General features: G+C 57.1%; 2 protein-coding genes across 4 annotated transcripts; one reads left to right on the top strand and one right to left on the bottom strand.

Moving 5' to 3' along the window:
* The first annotated feature begins 2 nt into the window (after nt 1-2).
* TMEM208 (transmembrane protein 208) lies at nt 3-2,578 on the top strand. 2 transcript variants are annotated; one of them, XM_032854233.1, is made up of 6 exons: nt 3-133; nt 753-848; nt 1,695-1,754; nt 1,833-1,969; nt 2,136-2,220; nt 2,320-2,457. In XM_032854233.1, the coding sequence occupies exons 1-6, from the start codon at nt 128-130 to the stop codon at nt 2,455-2,457; spliced, it is 522 nt and encodes a 173-aa protein (XP_032710124.1). In that variant the 5' UTR covers nt 3-127. The 2 variants fall into 2 exon arrangements, with proteins under 2 accessions (XP_032710124.1, XP_032710123.1); XM_032854232.1 differs by lacking the exon at nt 3-133 and adding an exon at nt 320-527 and having other exon boundaries at nt 2,320-2,578.
* Nucleotides 2,579-2,687: 109 nt separating this feature from the next.
* Nucleotides 2,688-18,501, bottom strand: FHOD1 (formin homology 2 domain containing 1). 2 transcript variants are annotated; one of them, XM_032854207.1, is made up of 24 exons: nt 18,244-18,501; nt 10,705-10,811; nt 10,276-10,340; nt 9,883-9,950; nt 9,704-9,809; nt 9,533-9,627; nt 9,154-9,265; nt 8,975-9,069; nt 8,718-8,861; nt 8,459-8,604; nt 8,118-8,375; nt 7,972-7,995; nt 7,530-7,583; nt 6,544-6,659; nt 5,853-6,457; nt 5,372-5,527; nt 4,965-5,147; nt 4,755-4,874; nt 4,515-4,676; nt 3,917-4,107; nt 3,633-3,825; nt 3,389-3,551; nt 3,113-3,313; nt 2,688-3,039 (listed from the first exon to the last, which is right to left on the bottom strand). In XM_032854207.1, the coding sequence occupies exons 1-24, from the start codon at nt 18,442-18,444 to the stop codon at nt 2,957-2,959; spliced, it is 3,648 nt and encodes a 1,215-aa protein (XP_032710098.1). In that variant the 5' UTR covers nt 18,445-18,501; the 3' UTR covers nt 2,688-2,956. The 2 variants fall into 2 exon arrangements, with proteins under 2 accessions (XP_032710098.1, XP_032710099.1); XM_032854208.1 differs by lacking the exons at nt 7,530-7,583; nt 7,972-7,995.
* Between the last annotated feature and the right edge of the window lie 159 nt (nt 18,502-18,660).

The raw sequence follows: 18,660 nt of genomic DNA, 5'->3' as shown, positions 1-18,660 counted from the left end.
CCACTTCCGTCACAGTTGTGACGATTTGCGTCTGCACCGGAAGTGCCTGTACTGCCGATGTGGTACCTACTGACCGCGGTTTCGGTCGCTCTCCCTTGTTTTCCTCGCTGGTTGTTTGCGTCGCGCCATGGCGGTAAGGAGGGCGGATAGGGCGGGGTTCGCAACGGCAGAGGATTCCCGGGTCCGGGAGACTAAAAACAGAGGAAGGACATCGAAGGAAGCGGATCTGCCAGAGGGGGGCGCCATGCAGTGGCCAGACCATTCTAGAGCTAGCGGGGTAGGGGGAATGGAGCGACCCACAGCCATAGCAGAAGTAGTGCGGGAGGGGAGTGGGCGTCAGTACCAGATTGTACCAGACCTGATAGGAGACCTTAGGGGCTTGTGAAACGGGTGGGCGTCAGTCAAGATCTGGAGGGGCGCACTATTCAGTGCCACTCAGGAGCTCCCCTTGAAGGGGTAGTCAGCCCAAAGCTGGGTCTCAGCAGGAGAGCTGGGAGATGATCAACCTAGTGTTGGATTGTTCCAGGGTGAGCAGGAGGCGATCATCGGTAAAGGTGTTGCACAGATAGTGTCAGCCCTAAACAGGGTGGACTGGAGGAGGGGTGGGCATCCCAAGGATTGTGCTAGATTTAAGCACCATGGGGACCTGGCTTGGGTGCAGGTTTAATTCTGTACCTGACCAGACTGGGGAGGAGGGTGAGGAGGACCCTGGCTGAGGAGGGCTCTGACAGCATCTTACCATCCCTCTGCAGCCCAAGGGCAAAGTGGGCACGAGGGGGAAGAAGCAGATATTTGAAGAGAACAAAGAGACTCTGAAGTTCTATCTGCGAATCATACTGGGGGCCAATGTAAGTACCTACCTCTTTGCCTACCCGAGATCCCACAGTCAGCTCTGGTGTGTGGGGTGGGGGTGGGTGGTGTGTGACAGCCATGTGTAGTTTTCAAAACTGGAATTGAAAAGAAATGAGAACGGGCCACCTGGGTGGTTCGGTTGTTAAGCGTCCGCCTTCAGCTCAGGTCATGATCCCAGGGTCCTGGGATCAAGCCCCGAGTTGGTCTCCCCACTCTGTGAGAAGCCTGCTTCTCCCTCTCGCACTCCCGTTGCTTGTGTTCTTTCTCTCGCTGTCTCTCTGTCAAATAAATAAATAAATAAAATCTTTTTAAAAAAAGATTTTATTTATTTATTTATTTGACAGAGATCACAAGTAGGCAGAGAGGAAGGGGGGGCAAGCAGGCTCCCCGCTTAGCAGAGCCCCCGATGTGGCGCACCCTGAGATCATGACTTGAGCCGAAGGCAGAGGCTTAACCCACTGAGCCACCCAGGCCCCCCTAAATAAATAAAATCTTAGAAAAAAAAAGAAAAGGAAAAAAGAAATGAGAATGGATCCGGGCACAAAGAAAGTGCTGAGTAGTCAAAACAAAACAAAATAAAAAATGAGAGGAGGGTTTGAGAGTCAGATGGACTTGAGCCCAGTCCATCCCACCCCAGATACACAGGGCCTTCTTTCTTGGGCTGACATATCAGAGGGGATTCTGGGTGCTCAGAACTCAGGGAACAGACCCCTTTCACCCACCAACCCTAAGAGAAACAACTGTCTCTTTCCACAGCCTGGCCTAACTCTTGGTCAGAGTCAAGGAAAGCCCGTGGTTTAGGGTATCTTTTGATCACAGCCTGATCGTATATCTGCTTACAGGCCATTTACTGTCTTGTGACCTTGGTGTTCTTCTACTCATCTGCCTCATTTTGGGCCTGGGTAAGTGTCCCCTATCGTGGGAAGTGGATAAGCTTATAGGATTTCTGGCTGGCCTTTGATACCATTCTTTTTATGCAGATGGCCCTGGCCTTTAGTCTGGCAGTATATGGGGCCAGCTACCACTCTATGAGCTCGATGGCACGGGCAGCCTTTTCTGAGGATGGGGCCCTGATGGATGGTGGAATGGACCTCAACATGGAGCAGGGCATGGCAGAGTGAGTGTCCCCCGCTGCCAGCCCAGGTGAGCGGCCCCAGGGCTGGGGTGTTGGGGCCCAGATAGCCCAAGACCCACAACTGCCTGCAACTTGAAGAGGGTAGAAGGGAGATGAACTGGGGCCTATGTACTATTTTTGGCCCTTTCAGCCTCCCTTCTATCCACAGGCACCTTAAAGATGTGATCCTACTGACAGCCATCGTGCAAGTGCTCAGCTGCTTCTCCCTCTACATCTGGTCTTTCTGGCTTCTGGTGCGTGGCTTGTAGGGCTTCCAGGAGGGGGCTGGAGCATCTAATCCTTCCCTTCTTTCATTTCCTGTGCCTGGCTTCAAGTTCCCTTTTCTGTCCTAGGCTCCAGGCCGGGCCCTTTATCTCCTCTGGGTGAATGTGCTGGGTCCTTGGTTCACGGCAGACAGTGGCACCCCAGCACCAGAGCACAATGAGAAACGGCAGCGCCGACAGGAGCGGCGGCAGATGAAGCGATTATAGCCAGTGACATTTTGGCCACAGGCTGCATGGCCCCCTGCCAGGAGCAAGGAGGGCCTAGTCCAGGGCCCAGAAGCAGTGTAAGGTATAGGATTGTTGAATAAATGGCTCAGAATGTGGCTAATGGCTGTGTGGGTGATAATGGAAGGGCGAGGCAGGAAGAGCCAGTCCTTTGGTACTAGCCTCCAGCTGCAGACCGAGTGTGGTGGGTACCTTGAAAGAAGGAAAAGGTGCTTGGGTTGGCTATGAAAACTTTATTATACTCCATGTATTCAGGGAGCTTATACAAGTACGTGTACAAGTACACACACACACACACACACACACAAACACACTTGCACACAGGCACGCATAGCTAATACTGCTCAAGGCATTGTCCACTGGGCACAGAGTGGCCCTGGGGTTGGAAAGAGGCCCAGAATTCTGCTGATCCCTCCTCACTCTCTAGTCTCTTGCACTGCAGGCTGGGGCCCCAGTAGGTAGGTGTCCAGAGGCAAGGCCTTCACACCTCCAGGCCAGGACCCTTGCTCAGTCCCAGGGCCTGCACCAGGTCCTCTCCGAGCCCGCTCTTCAGTGTCCGTCTCACTGCAGGGACAGAGCAGTGTTGGAGGGGGTTGATGGAATAAAGGTGGGTGGTGGGCGTTTGGGAAGTACTCACAAGACTTGCGGTTGCCCCGGGAACGTTTGCGTTCCCGAGCAGCTAAGGCACGAGGACTGCTCTTGGTCACTGACTGCACCAGCAAATCCATGATCTCATCGGAAGTGTCACTGGGTAAATTGGAGCCTGGGGGTTCTTCTGGGGGTGCAGTGGAGGGCCCTGTTGCTGTCGGCATGACTGGGGAGCTGCTCTGGACCATGCCTAAGGGAGGCCAGACGAGGAAGTCAGGTCACAGTGACTGCAAAGCCCATTGCTCCCAGTGGCCACAGGTCCCACCTCTGCTGCGGCGGCCATGTGTGGTGTCCTCCGGCTTGCTGGTCAGCAGACTCTTCATGCTGGCGTGACTGTCGGCATCACCCCGCCCTGGCCCACTGCCCACAGCCACTGGGACAGATGGGTGGTTGGGGGCTTCCCCAGCCACACCTGAGAACTTCTCTGTCTGCAGAAGAGAGAAGGATGAGCTGGGAGCAGGGGAAGGGAGCCACAGGGCGAGGTAGGCCAGACCTGGAAGGGTGCCCACCTCCGTGATCATGCGGCCCCGGGTCTTGTTGCGCTCCCGGTAGGTGGCGCGCTTCTGCTGCTGCTGCAGCACCCGTTCCCGGCACGTGCGGTACTCCAGGGCAAACTCGCGCAGCGTGTGGCAGAACTGCATGATGCGCACTTCCCGGGCCGCGGGTGCCGTGTAGCCCAGGTACAACAGGAAGGCGTGGAACCTGGGCGGGGTGGGGGAGGGGGGATGGTGAGTCCCGCGTGGGGTTTGAGGGATGGCGGTGGCGGTCCTGCCTCTCTGGCCCACGTGCCTACCTATTGCAGACACGGCGGTGTACTACCCGCAGCATGGCAACACGGCGGCCACACTGGGCCAAGAAGTGGGTGAGGCGGGCACGCAGGGCTGGGGACAGCTCATGCTTGGCCAAGCTCCGTAGGCTCTCCTCAGCTGCCCGGCTCCGACGCTCCAGCTGCCCCAAGTTCTCAGTCAGCTGCTCGAAGTCCACCTGGAAAAGCAGGGGGTACATGTGCTGTCCCCCCACGGAAAGGCACCACCTGTGGCTGCCTCCGTCAGGTCAGCCGGCTCGGGCCCTGACAGCCAAGACCTGCCTCCTGCCCTCCAAAAGCACACAGTCTACTGCAGGAGACCGACAAGTCCATTTAATCTAATGTGGGACAGAGAAGCTTTCTTGGGAGAAGTGGCTGAATGGAGGCCCAAAGACAGCAGGTGTGTGTAGCCAGGCCAATAGAGGAAAGAGTGTTTCTGGCCAAGGACACAGCCCATGCAGACACCTCTAGCTGAGCACACTCCGGCACAACAGCCCAAACTGTTGGGAAGGGAGAGCCAGCCCCAGGAAGCAGCACGCCCTCGTTTCCACAGCTGGGCTTAGTCAAGCCTCTGGCTGGTGCTAACCTTGGCACAGCGGGTCAGGGCAGGGATTTCTGAGTAGAGGTCCGAGGAATCAGGCCAGCTCTGGAGCACCAAGGAGCAGAGATGGTGCAGCAATGACTGCCGGCGCACTGTGTCCTTCACCTCTGACACCTTCTCCAGGTAGCTCAACTCGAAGCCGCTGCTCTGAAAGGACTCCCGTCTGAGCCTGGGCCCAGCTGGCTCCAGGGCCCTGGCCCCCCGCCCTCGTGTGCTGCCACTCACCTGGGAACCGTTGAGGAAGTTGCCCACAGCCAGGAGAGTGGCCAGGATGCAGCGGAAGGTGGCATTTTGTACCAGCTGTGCCATGCCCACTTTCAGGTCAAATAGTGGCTCTGCGATTTCCTGGAGTGGGAGGTGATGGAGGGACTCTCAAATTACCTGGTCCTCATGCTCACCGGGCCCAGGTTCTGCCCCACCCCATAATCCAAGTACCCGCTCCATGCTGTCGTAGTCCAGCTTGAAGGCCCAGAGTTGAAGGCGGGCGGCCAGGCCCCCAATGGAGGCAAGGGTCATCAGGAAGTTCTCAGCTGGGCCCAGGGGTACGTCAGGATTGGCTAGCTGGGCCTCCTCGATCTTCTGCCGTTCCTCCTCCGTGGGCATCATAGTCAGCAGTTTCTGAGGATGCAGCCACCACCCCAGAGTCCCTTCAGTCCTGGCCTGAGGCTTTAGGCATTGGTTTGGACTCGTCCCTAGGTCATCCAGGGGATCCCCAGGGTCTGGGGACTGCTCTAGAAATACCAAGCCCATGCCCACCACTGGAGGGACAGGAAATGCCCACTGACCAAAGGAGAGGGCCAGACCACCCACCTCCCTCCCACCCCCCTAGCTGGTATCCCCACCTCAATGCCATCCTTGCTGACAGCAAACTCATCAAAGTTGAGCAGGGCAGCCTTAATGACATGCACAGGTGGCAGGGTGGTTAGGCCAATGTTGATGGCGTTGCTGCGCTTGGGGTCCAGCACTGTGGTCATTGTCCGGCGGCCCTCACCAGCTTTCTTTAAGGTTGGGGAGAAGGGTGGTAATGAGATTGGGAAAAGAACTAGCTGGGGCAACAATTGAAGAGGGCACTCTTAAATCCCCCTAAATGGCCAGATGGTGGGGTCACCCCACAACCAGGGATCTGGGATGTGTAAGGCCTTGGGATGAGTTGAGATTCTAGTTAGGGCTCTGCTGATACCTTGTTGAGAGACCTTGGACAAGACTTGATGCCTTTCTTTGCCTTGGTTCCCCCATGTGGGAAATGAGCGGCAGTTCAGACCCTTAAGCTCTGATTGCCTCCTGTCTCCACTGGGGTTACCCTGCAGATGAGGGTGGGTTTACCTTGGAAGGCAGCACATCCTTGGCACGGGACTCAAACAGGTGTTCCAGCCGGGCTGTGTCCACTGAGACAGGTTCCAGTGAGGCCCACAGGGTGGGGCAAGGCCCAAAACGGCTCCCAGAGCCTCCGTGGCCCCCAGCCAGCTTTAGCTCCCGCCAGAAGAGTTTTACTGTCTTCCTCTTGCTGGGGAGGGCTAGACCATCAGGTGCTGAGGGAGGAAGTGGGGCGGCCGGAGGTGGAGGTGGTGAGAGTGAGCCTTTGATGGGTGGGGGAGGTGGAGGCGGAGGAGGCGGGGGGCCTCCAGAGAGCGCAGGCAGTGGGGGTGGTGGGGGTGGGACCCCTTTCACAGCCTCCACAGCCTCCACATTCAGCATGTCCTCGTCTTCATCCTCCCCCAGATCTGAGAAGTCCAGGTCTCCAATGGAGAGCTTGGGTACACGGATAGGAAACTCCTGAATGGGCTCAGCCTTGGGGCTTGGCGGGGCCAGTGGCACCTTGGGCTCTGGCTCAAGGCTCCGCTGGGCCTGGAGCAGACCTCGGGGGACAGGGCTCTGGGGTGTTCTGGGTGCAGGGCCTGGTTCTGGGGAGCCCCATAGTTCCCGGGTATCTAGAAAAGAGAAGCAGCTCTTAGCATCCTGCCCTCTGTGGAGCAACAGGGCAACACGAGTGGATTCTACCCACCTGCCTACTTACCTGGGTGTCCATCGGCCTCATCGGCCACGGCCCCAGCCAGTGTCTCTGCCCGGCCCTGGGCCAGTGCTGCCTGCTTCTCTGTTTCTGCCGCTGCCACATTCTCCAGGAACCGGGCTCTGGAGGGAGGCACTTGTCAGTGAGGATGTCTGACACAACCTAGCCCAGGGTGGTGTACATGCCTTACTGGGCCCCTGGGCACTGCCCCAAATTGCAGGCACACACAGACACACAGGGGAACAGTCCATGCGCTGAGCAGACCCAGGACTTACCCCCCAAGGCCAGTCCCTGTTCAGTCCTCCATATCTGGGGAGGGTCAGTACCAACCAAACATCTCCAGTTCAACATATGGGGAGAAGTTCTGCTTAATGTCTAACTTGCAACCTTGCTGCTGTTCATGTTCACGGTCTTGATTCTAGACAAGGACCCTCAGAGCAGGGGAAGGGGACAGCTGTCTCATGCCTGGTAGCTCAGAGAGCTATGACCCATGCCAAGAAAAGGGCCTAGTAAACAATAGGCTTTAGCTTGCGAGTCTTATCCTTTACTGACTGAGCTACCACAACAGGCACTCAGTTTATGTGGAAGTAATGAACGTGATCCACTGTCTTTTTTCAGCCCCTCCAGCCTCTTTTGGCCTCGGTCCCTGCCCTTCCCTAAGTCCGAGGTTGTTTCTCTTCCCCCACACCATACAGCACCCTAGACACCCTAGATAGCTTATCCTGCCTTCTTCCTGGGAGAATGGGCTCTAGGCTGGGAGTCTGTGTCCTCATTTCTGGTTGAGGCTGTTAAGGTGTCACTATCAAAGCACAGGGACCACTATGGAATTGCTTCCCTACCCCTAGGATAACAGAGGACGCATATATCTGGGAGAGGGTGGGCCTGAGAGTCCCCCAGCTCTGCGGCATGAGGCACATGGAACCCCCGCTGGGGGAAGCAATGCTGAAGCCCTGAGCACGTGGCAGGCCTGGTGGGTTGGCCTCTGTACTTACTCCAGCCTGGCCTGCTCAGTAGGGGACTGAGGGACAGGTGGGCTCTCTGGGGCCCTGGGTGGGGGGGATGAGAGGAAGAGATGGTAATTGTGGTGCCTGCTCCACTCCAAAGCCCAGCTGCTCATACCCCCCCAGAGCTGGGCGGTAGGTAATACCAGGGCTTCCTTCCCAGCCCCCGCGGGAAGGGGAGGTATGGAGGAGGCAGGACATGAGGAAACTGGAAATGGATGGGAGAGACTGACACGAAGCAGGACAGGGAGCAATAAGAGACAAAGAGCAGAACAAGAGAGTCAAGGGATAGCAACAGAGAAACAAAGAAGGGGGGCCAGGGGATAGATGACAAAGGGGCAGGGACAGGTAGAATGCCAGAAAGAGATGAAGACAAGCAGCAGGAGGAGGAGGTCCCGTCAGAGCAGAACCCCACCCCTCAGCAGTCACTTACCAAACAGGAGCAGTTTGGTGAAGTCTGGAAAGAAAGAGAAAGCACGCGTTTGGGCAGAGGAGTTTGGGCAGAGGAGGCGGAGGGGCTCAGAGTGCAGGGACAGCTGGAGAGAGGACTCTAGGGGCAGTCTCGATCTCCCTGCTTACTTGTAGATGCTCCTCTCACTAGAGCTGTCAGCTGAGGGCCCCACAGAGATGGCAGGAAAGAGGTTCACCGAGGTACAGAGGCCAGAGGCTGGGCCCGCAGGTTTAGGGGCCAGGCTGGTCGACAGGGCAGGGCCAGTGGAGTAGGTGGAGATTACTGCCGAGGAGGGGTCCCTGGGGCTCGAGGCGGGGTCCCCTGGGCTTGAGGGGCCTGTCCGAGGTGAGGCAGGGCCTGTGCGGCTAGTTGCGGGGCCTGCAGGGCTAGAGGCGGGGCGTATCAACTGACAAGGCCACTGCTGGGCGGATACACCCTTCCCCATGTGCCAAGGCAAGTTCTCTCTTACCCAGGCTCCGAGGGGCGCACAGGGCAGCCCCCGCCTTCTAGAGACCGGCGGCTCCTCTTGCCCTCCTCCGAAGAGGGCTTTCTGCGTTCCCGCCGCCCACCTACAGCAGCTTCCTCAATGTCTCCATCCTCCAATCGCAGGGCATTCTAGTGGAGGTGGACCCAGATGTGAGCCCCTGAGACCCGCATAGGTAGGGTGGGGTGCTGGGGAACTGCGCCTCTTCCCTCCCCTCCAGCCGCGCCCAGATGGCACAGCCTACCTCATAGAGCACAAGCTGTGTGCGCAGGTCGAAATCAGTCCCCGATGCGCCCAAGTGGCGCTGGACCAGAGCTTCCATGCCCTGCTGCTCCAGTGCATCTGTCACATCATAGAAGGAGTCCTGGTCTGGAAGCGCTGCCAGTGTCTAGAGGGTGGGGATGGGAGGGCAAGGGTAAGGCTGATGGAGACCGGAAGTTAGGAGCTTTAGGGGCCTAGAATTGGCACCTGGTTCTCCCCCCTTCTCAGGGCCCCTCCCACCTTGTTGATGAGGGTGACTGTGTACACCAACAACTCGGGGTCAGCGCCATTCTTCTCCTCCAGGATGGACACCAGATTGGCCCAAGGAAGAGAGCCTGACACAGAAAGGGGAGCGATCATGCAGGGACAGGTAGGAGAGAGGGCTCTGAGTGGCCGGAGAGGAAGGGACACTCTCTCACCTGTGGAGCTGGCCACAGAGTTGACAGCACGGATAAGCAGCGGCGCATTGCTCTCTGAGTACTCCACAAATACCAGCAGCAGCTTCAGGGCCGTTTTCACCACCAAGCGGGACTGGGGGGAGGGGTCACCACATATGAGTGGGGCTTGGGCCAGACTTGTGCCAGCTCCTGGTGGGGAGGGTTCAGGGCTTCTGGGGCTGGACCCAGAGAGGAGAGTCTAGGCACAAAGACCCTGGCCCCAGACCCAGGTCTTGGAGAGCCTTCTAGGCTTAGAGGAGCCTTAGACTCACTCCATTCCAACCCATTTTGAAGAAGAGGAGACTGAGGTCAGAGAGAGGCAGTGGGAGAAGGGTGCATGGCTGTGTGGAGGGCCACTTACCACGCTGGCACACAGTGTGTACAGCCACTGCACAGTCTCACTGTGGGCCACCACCCCCAGCATCCCATCCACAAACAGCATCAGCTGGCCTAGTGCTGGGGACACAGGGACAAGACAAGGTCAGGTAGGGGTTGCCAAAGGCAGGGGTCATGAGGGGGGAAAGGGGCTGACCTCGGAGGATGTAGCTCTGGTAGTTGTGGTCGGCAGCAGCGCCCACACGGATCAGGCAGCTCAGCCCCTCTGAGTGCACAAATTCCGGCACCAGGTCCTTGTCCTCCTGGGGACACCATGGGGGAGTTTAAGCAGGGCTCAGGCTGGACGCCCAACCCCAGCTCTCTTCTGGGCCTCACCTGGAAGATCTGCTTTAGTGAGAAGAGGGAGCGACGCAGCTCAGGGCCACTGGAGCCATACAACTTTTCTGCAAGGGGTAGGTGGACATGGAAACCTCAAGGGGGCACAGACACCCTCTTCTACTGGAACACAATCCCCCACCAAAGAATATTCTAGTACTCTTGAACCCCCAGCCTTCTCCTCTACTGCCTGACTCTGGGCAACCCCCAGCGCGGTTTAGCTGCAGCATCAGCCCTTGGCCCTGGAAGGAGAGGTCAGGATAGGAATGGGGAGGGGCTGCACGTCCTGTCTTCCATGTGCCTTGTCCATTGTCCAGCACAAGCCCGAAAGAAATTGAGCCAGTGGGGCTGGGGAGGGGGGATTCCTGGACTCTAATGCCCTCATACACTTACCCAAGATGGCATTGACCCTCACAGAGAGTTGAGTACGCAGGATGAGTGTAGGCTTCCGCCCTTTGCTGGAATCAAGCAGCCTAGTCAGCAGTTTCCAGGCCGTTCCTCAAGGGTCCCTGCCCCCATACCAGAGCAGCTAAAGACCACTCCACATGCCAACCCTGGCCCAACTCCTTCCTTCCTAACAAGAGGATGTGTGCAAACATAGGTATCTCAGGTATGTGCAAGAGCCCCTCCCCCCAGTCCCGGGCATCAGGTAACACTGGCTAGGTCTTGGGATTCCCCTTGCACACAGTCCCCTGGGGTGGCAGAAGGTAACCTATACCCCAGGCTAGAGATCAGGTGTCCTGGCTGCTGACACCTGAGCCGGCCCCTGGTGGAAGCAAGGTTGGGGGCCAGCCTTGCCTTCCCCTTCCCATCAGCTCTGACCTGATCTCTTCATAGAAGCTCTCCAGCATCTCCCGCTGCTCTTCCAGAGACAACTCGGGGTCCAGGTAGTATCCAGAGGGAGACACTTGGAGGGCACAGTCCTCCAGCTGGGGGCAAAGGGAATAGCTGTCAGGGCTGGGAAAGAGGTGGCAGGGGTATGTCCGAAGACCCTATGACCTGCGACCCCCACTCAGGGAGCCGGCAGAGTGGCAGACCGCAGGGTGCGCTGCAGCCACGCATTCCTCCAGCAGCCGTTTCTCGCAGGCCTGCTACCTGAAGTGCACCCCCACAAGATGCCAGGCTTTCTGGCCCTTAGCACGTGCTGTATCTTCCAGCTAACACCTACCCAGTCTGTAGGTTTCAGATCAGGTAATGGTTTTTTGGAACGCTCTCCTCCACTCCTCTAACCAATGCTATGCAACCCATTCCATTCCATGTGTGCAGCTCCGTGTGAGGCCTTCCGCAGAGTGTGATAATATCCTAGACCCGACTCTTCTTCCCCACTAACCATGGGTTCTCTGGGTTCAGGCACCATGTCTGTCTTGCCCTATGCCATATCGGCAGAGCCCAGCACAGCATTTGGCTCACACTAAGTGCTTACTAAACACTGCTGAGCTAATGAACATGAATAAGGAAGGGGAATAGAGAGAAGATGGGAGGAAGTTCAGAGCCCTGGGGTGATAAGCTGCATCCACAAAGCATTCAAGCCCAGGGAGAAAGTGTAAACCCAGCTGGGAGAGGTGTGTGTGTTGTCTCCCTGAACCGAGGTGGTGAGGAGCTGCAGGTAATACATGGGGGTTAAGTCCCTCTAAGCTTCAGGGTCTTTGCCCTGCCCCATGGAAGCTGGACCTCAGAGGCCTCCAAGGGGCCTCTGAAAACCAGGTTTTAGGGTCTGACTCAGTCAGTCTGCACTGAGTCCCTGAAATCTGCATTGTACAAGGCACACGTTCTACCCACGTGTCTGCTTCCCACATATCTCCGCTGCGCCCTGAGCCTGGCTCCGGTCTGCCACTACCAGGCGTGACACTGGCCTCTTGAGAAGTACCTGTAGAGAGGGCTAGTGAAGTGACTCCAGAGAGTCTGAGGGCAGCAGCACTGGGCCTCTTCTGGACACCTCCCCGGTAGCACAGAGCCGGTATGGAGGGCTCAGCAAAGTCCCCTTGAACTGAGTGGTCCTGCTCCTTGATGTAACATGGCCCAGGCAGAGCCCACTGCTGCAGAAGCAGGGTGTTTTCTGGCTTCCCTCTTACTGCGAAAGTCAATCCCATCATTTGTTCTGTTGTTCTGTCAGCCCTGCCCTGCTCTGGGCCCAATCCAAAGGCTTCCAGCTGCCCTTGGTCCCCTGGGTGGGGGAAGGGAGTCCAGAACCTGCCCCTACCCCTGTTTCTGCTCTGCACCCCTGCTCACGCCTGAGAACCTGACCCAGCTCCCTCCTGGCAGTTCAGCCTTTGAGGCGCTTGGGTGACACCCCCTCTCCCTCCGGCTCCCCTCCTCCACCCTGTCTCGCCTGGGACATGGGACATAGGACAAACACTCCAGCCTGTTCTCTGTCCCACTTCCTGCCTGGCTGCCTGCCCTCCCTTGGGCGCCTTGGGCGGGCCTGGCCTCTCTCCCCTCCCTGGGAGCAGAGTCATCTTCTCCAGGGCCTACTAGCAACAGGCCTGAGATGGGGAGGCAAGGCCCCAGGGCTGGGGTGCTCCGTCTTGGGCCAGCTCAGCTGAGGGCAACCCCACATTCCTCCTGATCCCTTTTCCCACATGGTGACTCAGCAGCCTGCCTTCCCCACCCCCATCCAAGCACAGCTGCATCTCCTTCCACCTTGGACTAGAGGATCCTGGGACCCTAGAGAAACATATCCACACACCCTGTCCCAGCCCCAGAGCAACAAATTCCTTCAGGGATCCCCCAAATCACAAATCTATAGAATAGCTCACTCATTCAAACATTTATGGACCAGGCTGGTTTGAAGTGCTGAACACACAGCAGGGAAGAAGATAACTGCTCCTGCTCTTCCTGCCTCCCAGCAGAGGCAGGCAGGCTCGCCTCAGGAAAAGGCTACAAATGAATGTAGAAGTATAAGTGCCATGAGTGCAAAGCAGAGGGGTGGAGTGCTGTGAAGGTAAACACTGGGGGCGATCAGATTATATCTGGTATGTACTTCCACACCCAGGTTCATGGTCGGGTGTATATATATATGCTCTGCTGGAGCACGGGTCCAAGAAGCACACCCCCACAAAACTCGGCTCCAGCAGGCTCTCCTCCCCTCCTGCAAGCACGTTTGTGTGCTCTCATCCCAAGTGCGCAGAGAACAGCTTTCTCCTTCCAGAATGCCTGCATATATTGGGGTAAGGTCCTGAAGGCCAAGTGCTCCATCATCAGTGGCCTCCCTAGAGAAGTCCTGAGGTAGCAGCCAGCCCAAAGCCTCCAAGGATGGTGCCCCCCACCCTCAACCCAGCTGCCTGTCCTGGGTGGAGATGGGGGAGGGTGGGCTAAGGTAGCAAAGAAAGAGACTTCCTGCCAGCTGGGTGGTGCTTGTCCCTCACACCCCTGGCCCCTTGCTTGGGTCACCATTCTGAGAGCCAAACCTCTGGGGCTTGTTTCTCACACCCTGGGGCTGAGCCAGGCCAGAATAATCCTGCTGACAGTGCTTAGGGTCAGCACAGGGCCCACGTGGGCCCACATCCTTGACTCCCTCCTGGTTCTTGTCTTGCACGCTTCTCTGTGTCTGTCTTGGAGTGGAGTCCTCTCCATTCTTCCCAGGCTCAGCCCCTCCCTTCAGCATCCAGCCCACTTTTCTCTTGGTTCTCTGCGCTTAGGCTTTTCTGACAGCCTAAACCAACTCATTCCATATGGGTTTTGTTTTTTTTTTTAAGATTTTATTTATTTGTTGGAGAGAGAGAGCACACAAGCAGGCAGAGTGGCAGGCAGAGGCAGAGACAGAAGCAGGCTCCCTGCCGAGCAAGAAGCCTGATGGGGGACTTGATCCCAGCACCCTGGGATCATGACCTGAGCTGAAGAGAGCCGCTTAACCAACTGAGCCACCCAGGCGTCCCTCCACATGGCTTTAAATTCAGGGCCAAACTTAGAGGACCATGGTGTCTACTCCCCAGTATTTTTCATTAACTATAAATCAGGTGAGAACGAACACTAGGGGCAGGGAAAGAAGATGGAGCAGAGGGCAGAATTCTACACTGAAGGACTCCTCTTCTAGGAAATAATTTTGCTAACTGCTCTTTTTTTTTTTTAAGATTTTATTTATTTGTTCATGAGATACAGAAGGAGAGAGACAGAGGCAGAGGCAGAAGGAGAAGCAGGTTCCCTGCTGAGCAGGGAGCCCGGGATGCGGAACTCGATCCCAGGACCCTGAGACCACAACCCGAGCCGAAGGCAGACACCCAACCATCTGAGCTACCCAGGTGCCCCATTGCTAACTGCTTTTTTCTTTTGCTTTCCTATAAACATGAGACCCCTGTGGCGCCTGGCTGGCTCATTTGGAGAACATGCAACTCTGGATCTTGGGGTGATGAGTTTAAGCCCCACATTGGGTGTAGAGATTACTTGAACAAACAAACAAATAAACTTTAAACATGAGATCCTCCTTCTACTGTTATCTTGGGTTTCCAACTAGACCATGACTTCCTAGGTAAGACACTATGGATGGGCCTTGAGGAGGGAAATCCACATTAGTTATGCCTCCTCTGTGTCACATACCAGGTTGCTTAGTTGTTTGATTCTCCTGCTATTCCTTTTTTTTTTTTTTTTTAAAGATTTTATTTATTTATTTGACAGAGAGAGATCACAAGCAGGCAGAGAGGCAGGCAGAGAGAGAGGAGGAAGCAGGCTCCCTGCTGAGCAGAGAGCCCGATGCGGGGCTCGATCCCAGGACTCTGAGATCACAACCTGAGCCGAAGGCAGTGGCTTAACCCACTGAGCCACCCAGGCGCCCCCCCCCCTTTTTTTTTTTTTAGTTTTATTTACTTAAGTAATCTCTACGCCCAAAGTGGGGCTCGAACCCACAATCCTGAGATCAAGCATCAGATGCTTTACCAACTGAGCCAGCCAGGTGCCCCTCTCCTGATAATCCTTTTACAGGTGAAGAAACCAAGGCTCAGAAACTCAGTTAAAATGCCCCAGGCTACACAACCAGGAATGGAACCAGGGCTAACTGACCTAGATCTTGGGAGCATGTAGTGTTGCTAAGGGCTGAAGACCACCCCTCAGCTTTCTGGACTCTGCAAATACCCCAAACTGGTCTTTCCAGTTGTAGCAAGGGAACACAAATGAACGCATACGCATCATACACACCAAGGTAACCGTGCCTACATCTGCAAGGACCTAGGTCCTGGGGTCCTTTACCAGGTTGCATCTCAGGCTCCCTAGCCCAGAATGACCAGTAAATTGGACATGGACGGTGGTCCCAGAGAAAGCTGGGAGAATCCATGACTCATGTCCATATCCCAGTCTTCTAGTTTCCCCCAAAGACCTCCATATCAGGGAAATAAAGGGCTCAGTTCATCACCAGAGCACCCCATCTTACCCTTAAGACTCATCTGAGACCCCTCCAGTTGGTCCCTGTCCCAGCAGATCAGGTTCACATTTTAGCCCCCTTGCCACATTGCTCCTAAGAGGTAAACTAAGGCTGGAGTATGGAGGGTACAAGGGAAAGAAACATTCCAGGACAGTGCCATCCCTGTCCTCCTCTAATCTTTAGCCACGGCTGGGGAAACAGAGTTACTGGTGATAGACAGATTTCTAGGGCTATCCCTGCTGCTATAAGTAGGGGGCTCCTCCGGCCTTTGCATCAGGATCAGAGTGGCGCTCAGGTCTCTCTGCCCAGAACCCACGGAGAAGTCAGTGCTGTCTCATATGTGGCAGGGTCTTTAGGTGTCCAAGAGGGCTCCTGAGGCACTGCCCAGAAGACCAAAATGTAGCAGAGCTCTGGGTAGAGATGAAACGCAGGGCTATAGAGGGTCAGGTTCTCCCCTGGGCAGGGGCACGTTCCAGGGCTGAGAGGTTTCTGCGGTGAGGGAAGACAGATACTCCTAACATTCCCCTGCGGACACCCAGCGTGGCCCAAGGCACTGCCAGGACCCTCCCCACCCCCCTCACCCCTCCCACTCCCACCCAAGGCCAGGAGATGAGTCAGAGGCTGTGGCAAGGAGCTTCCTCCTAGACTAGGAGGAAATGAGCAAGGCCTTCTCAGATCTGAAAGCTCTAAACGGTTTAAAAAGGAAGCCCCCAGGGGAACTCTAGTGGCTAGGCCCAGCCCAATGGGGTATGTGGGGTGGAGCTCCAGAGAGAGAGTAGGCTGGGCCTTCCTACATTCCCAGGGAGGGAGCAGGGTCTGCAGGGATGATGAAGGTCAGTGCCCAGAGTGGGAGGGCAGATGTCATCTCTTGACTGTGTCCTGTTTCCCTGTTGGACAGATGTACAGAGGATAAAGTATTGAGTGGAGACCCCCTCCTTATTATTTCTGCTCTAGGCCTGGGATGGGAATGCTTGGGTTTCTGGGCCACCTCTTCCCTCTTACGGGCTATGTAGGCAGGCTTGAGTCATGTCTGTGCCCTTGGGGCATGCGCTTATAGGAGCAGGGGAGGAACCAGCTGTTGATGTTTCCTGCAAGGAGCAGCCCTGCTCCCCCTCTCTCAACCCTCTGATGTCCCTGCCCCTACCCTATTCTCAGCCCTTCTTCCTCCAGCCTTCTATTCTGGGGCTGTGGTCACAGTTTATATTTGGGATGAGCACATCACAGTGTATCTGACCATTCCTGGCAGAGCTGCCAGCCCCAGGGAATCCTGGCTACAGGCACAGTGGTAACTCAGTGTGCCCACCAGCATATCCTGCCTGTGGGGGATATGGTAGTCCTCAGGTACACCAAGTGGGAGATCCTAAAGGTGGGGAGACCAGGAATGCCTGAGGTGGGGAGTTTATACTTAACACATTCTACATCTGAGCTCTGTAGTGTCTTTAGCTATGAAGTACAGAGCACCTGGTGCAGCAGGGAGATGGGTCCCTAAGTGAGGGGAAGAAAATGGGGTGGGTTCTTTTCTGTTGCTGACCTCCCAAATCTGTCTCTAATTGGGAAGAGACCTGTTAGGGCTAAGTCCTGTCCTAGAGTGGGGAGTGGGAGGATTACTATGTTTTCTGTAGTGCTCCAGGCTTATTTCAGCACCAGGAGTTCCAGGAGCCTGAAGGCAGGAACCTAGACCTGGTTTAACACCCCTCTCCAGAGCCCATCCTGAATTGAAGGTGGCCTCGGGCTGGACGTGATCCTTCCAGGCCCACCTCAGGTTGCCCCTTTGAAAAGGGCAGAACAAAAGGGGTTGCATCAAAACTCTGAAGTGGGCAGTGTGCTGCAACCTTCAAGCCGTGGCCTTGAAGCCCGGGCTCTGCCCAGACACGCGCCACTCCCCCGGCGGATAATCTCACCAAGTCTCCCGCCCGCGCTCAGAGGCGGGGCGGGCCCGCAGAGCGTGGAATGCAGGCTGGGGGCCTGGCTCCCGGGGCACATTCCAGGGGAGACCCCAGGCCTGGGGGGCAAGTTTGCGCAACTCGCCTCAGCTAAGGCTGATAACAGGGGGGTCACCCCCGCCAACTCTTTCTTTTCCTCACCGCTCGGTGTGTACTGGCTGGCGGGGAACCCTGGTGGGGGTGGTAGTGCGCCTCCCAGAGTCCTGGTCCGGAAACCCAGCGCGCCGGAAAGCGCTGCCTGCAGGGGGCTGAGCGCAGGGAGCCGGAGGGGAGGTAGGGCCAACCATCTGGAAAAGGGCCTCTCCCAGCGCTGTGCACGAGTCGGCTCCGGGACGCAAGCAAACTAGGGCAGGCTGGCGGTTTAAAATTAGCCCGGCCCGCCCCCTCCCTTCTAGCCGTGGGCCGGCTGCGGCGGGAGTACGGGATGGTGGGGGCGGTGACTCAAAGGGCTTTTCCACCAATGCAGACACCAGCTAGTTCTCGGTGTGTCCCGGGCCGGACCGGTTCCCCGGGACTCATCTCTCCCCGAGAAGCCTCTCTTCTGCTGGCACTCCCAAGCAGGGCCCCCACCTACGGAGGCAACACTCTACCCGGCAGGACCCAATCCAGCCTCCAGAAACCGCTGGAAGCCTTGGCCGCCCCCAGTGGCCCGCCCCCGGATCCGCCCCTCTTCTTGGTCCCGCCTCACCTCACCTGAAGCAGGTGGAAGCTGGTCCTTCCCCGGCTCCAACTTTTAGTCCGCTACTACCCAAACACCTACTGTCCCTTTATCCAGATCGGTTACCCAGGCAGACAGGCCCCGAAGAGACCCCGAACAACTCCCCAGGTGGGCCTCACTTCGAGGGGCAGCCAGAGTGGCGCAGACCACAAACTCCCATCTTCCTTCTTCAGCTTCCCTCAACTTGAGAGGCGTCCCGCGAAAGCAAGGCAGCGTGGATCTTGAGTCCCCAGCTCAAGACTTTCCCGCAGAAGCGCACCCGCTCCAGCCTCTCCCCGAGGGTTACTTCCCAAAGGCTTTCATGGCGCCATGAACCTTTGATCGCCTTCAGTCTCCCCGGGCCCCCTCACCTTCAGTGGAGCCGCCAGCAGGCGGTGCAGCGCGGGTATCTGCGCAGCCAGGGGCAGCGCCCCGTCCAGGCTGCAGGTGGGGGCCCGGCGCGGCTCCGGGAAGTTGGCACATGCGAAGGGGTCGGTGTCCTCCAAGTACTGCACCCGCACGGTCACCACTGATACCGGGTCCCCGTTTCCGTGGTCTTCCTCGCCCGCCATCGTTTGTCACTGTCTCACGCCGCGCCTCCGGGACTGTCCCGGCCCCGCGGCGGCGTCTGCTCAACTAGCTCTGCTGTCTGCCGGGTCGGACCGGACGAGGCTGAGGAGGGGCGGAGCCAGACGGAGGCGGGGCCCAGGAAGGGGGTGGAGCCAAGAGTCGTCCCTGAAAGCGCGGGGCGGTGCAACCACTGCCAGGGGCGGGGCTTGCCGCCAGCC

This window comes from Lontra canadensis, unplaced genomic scaffold (assembly GCF_010015895.1).
Source record: "Lontra canadensis isolate GAN:19392208 unplaced genomic scaffold, GSC_riverotter_1.0 scaffold8, whole genome shotgun sequence".
Classification (NCBI taxonomy): Eukaryota; Metazoa; Chordata; class Mammalia; order Carnivora; family Mustelidae; genus Lontra; species Lontra canadensis.
This window is presented reverse-complemented; position numbering and strand designations above follow the sequence as displayed.

Excerpts from the sequence above, each read along its gene's own strand:
- TMEM208 (XM_032854232.1), top strand. The coding sequence starts at position 498 with ATGATCAACCTAGTGTTGGATTGTTCCAGG. Across the intron at positions 1,755-1,832 it reads CTGCCTCATTTTGGGCCTGG|ATGGCCCTGGCCTTTAGTCT; the intron begins GTAAGTGTCCCC and ends CTTTTTATGCAG. Across the intron at positions 1,970-2,135 it reads ATGGAGCAGGGCATGGCAGA|GCACCTTAAAGATGTGATCC; the intron begins GTGAGTGTCCCC and ends TTCTATCCACAG.
- FHOD1 (XM_032854207.1), bottom strand. The coding sequence starts at position 18,444 with ATGGCGGGCGAGGAAGACCACGGAAACGGGGACCCGGTATCAGTGGTG. Across the intron at positions 9,951-10,275 it reads GAGGGTCAATGCCATCTTGG|AAAAGTTGTATGGCTCCAGT; the intron begins GTAAGTGTATGA and ends TACCCCTTGCAG. Across the intron at positions 4,108-4,514 it reads CCCTGACCCGCTGTGCCAAG|GTGGACTTCGAGCAGCTGAC; the intron begins GTTAGCACCAGC and ends CTGCTTTTCCAG.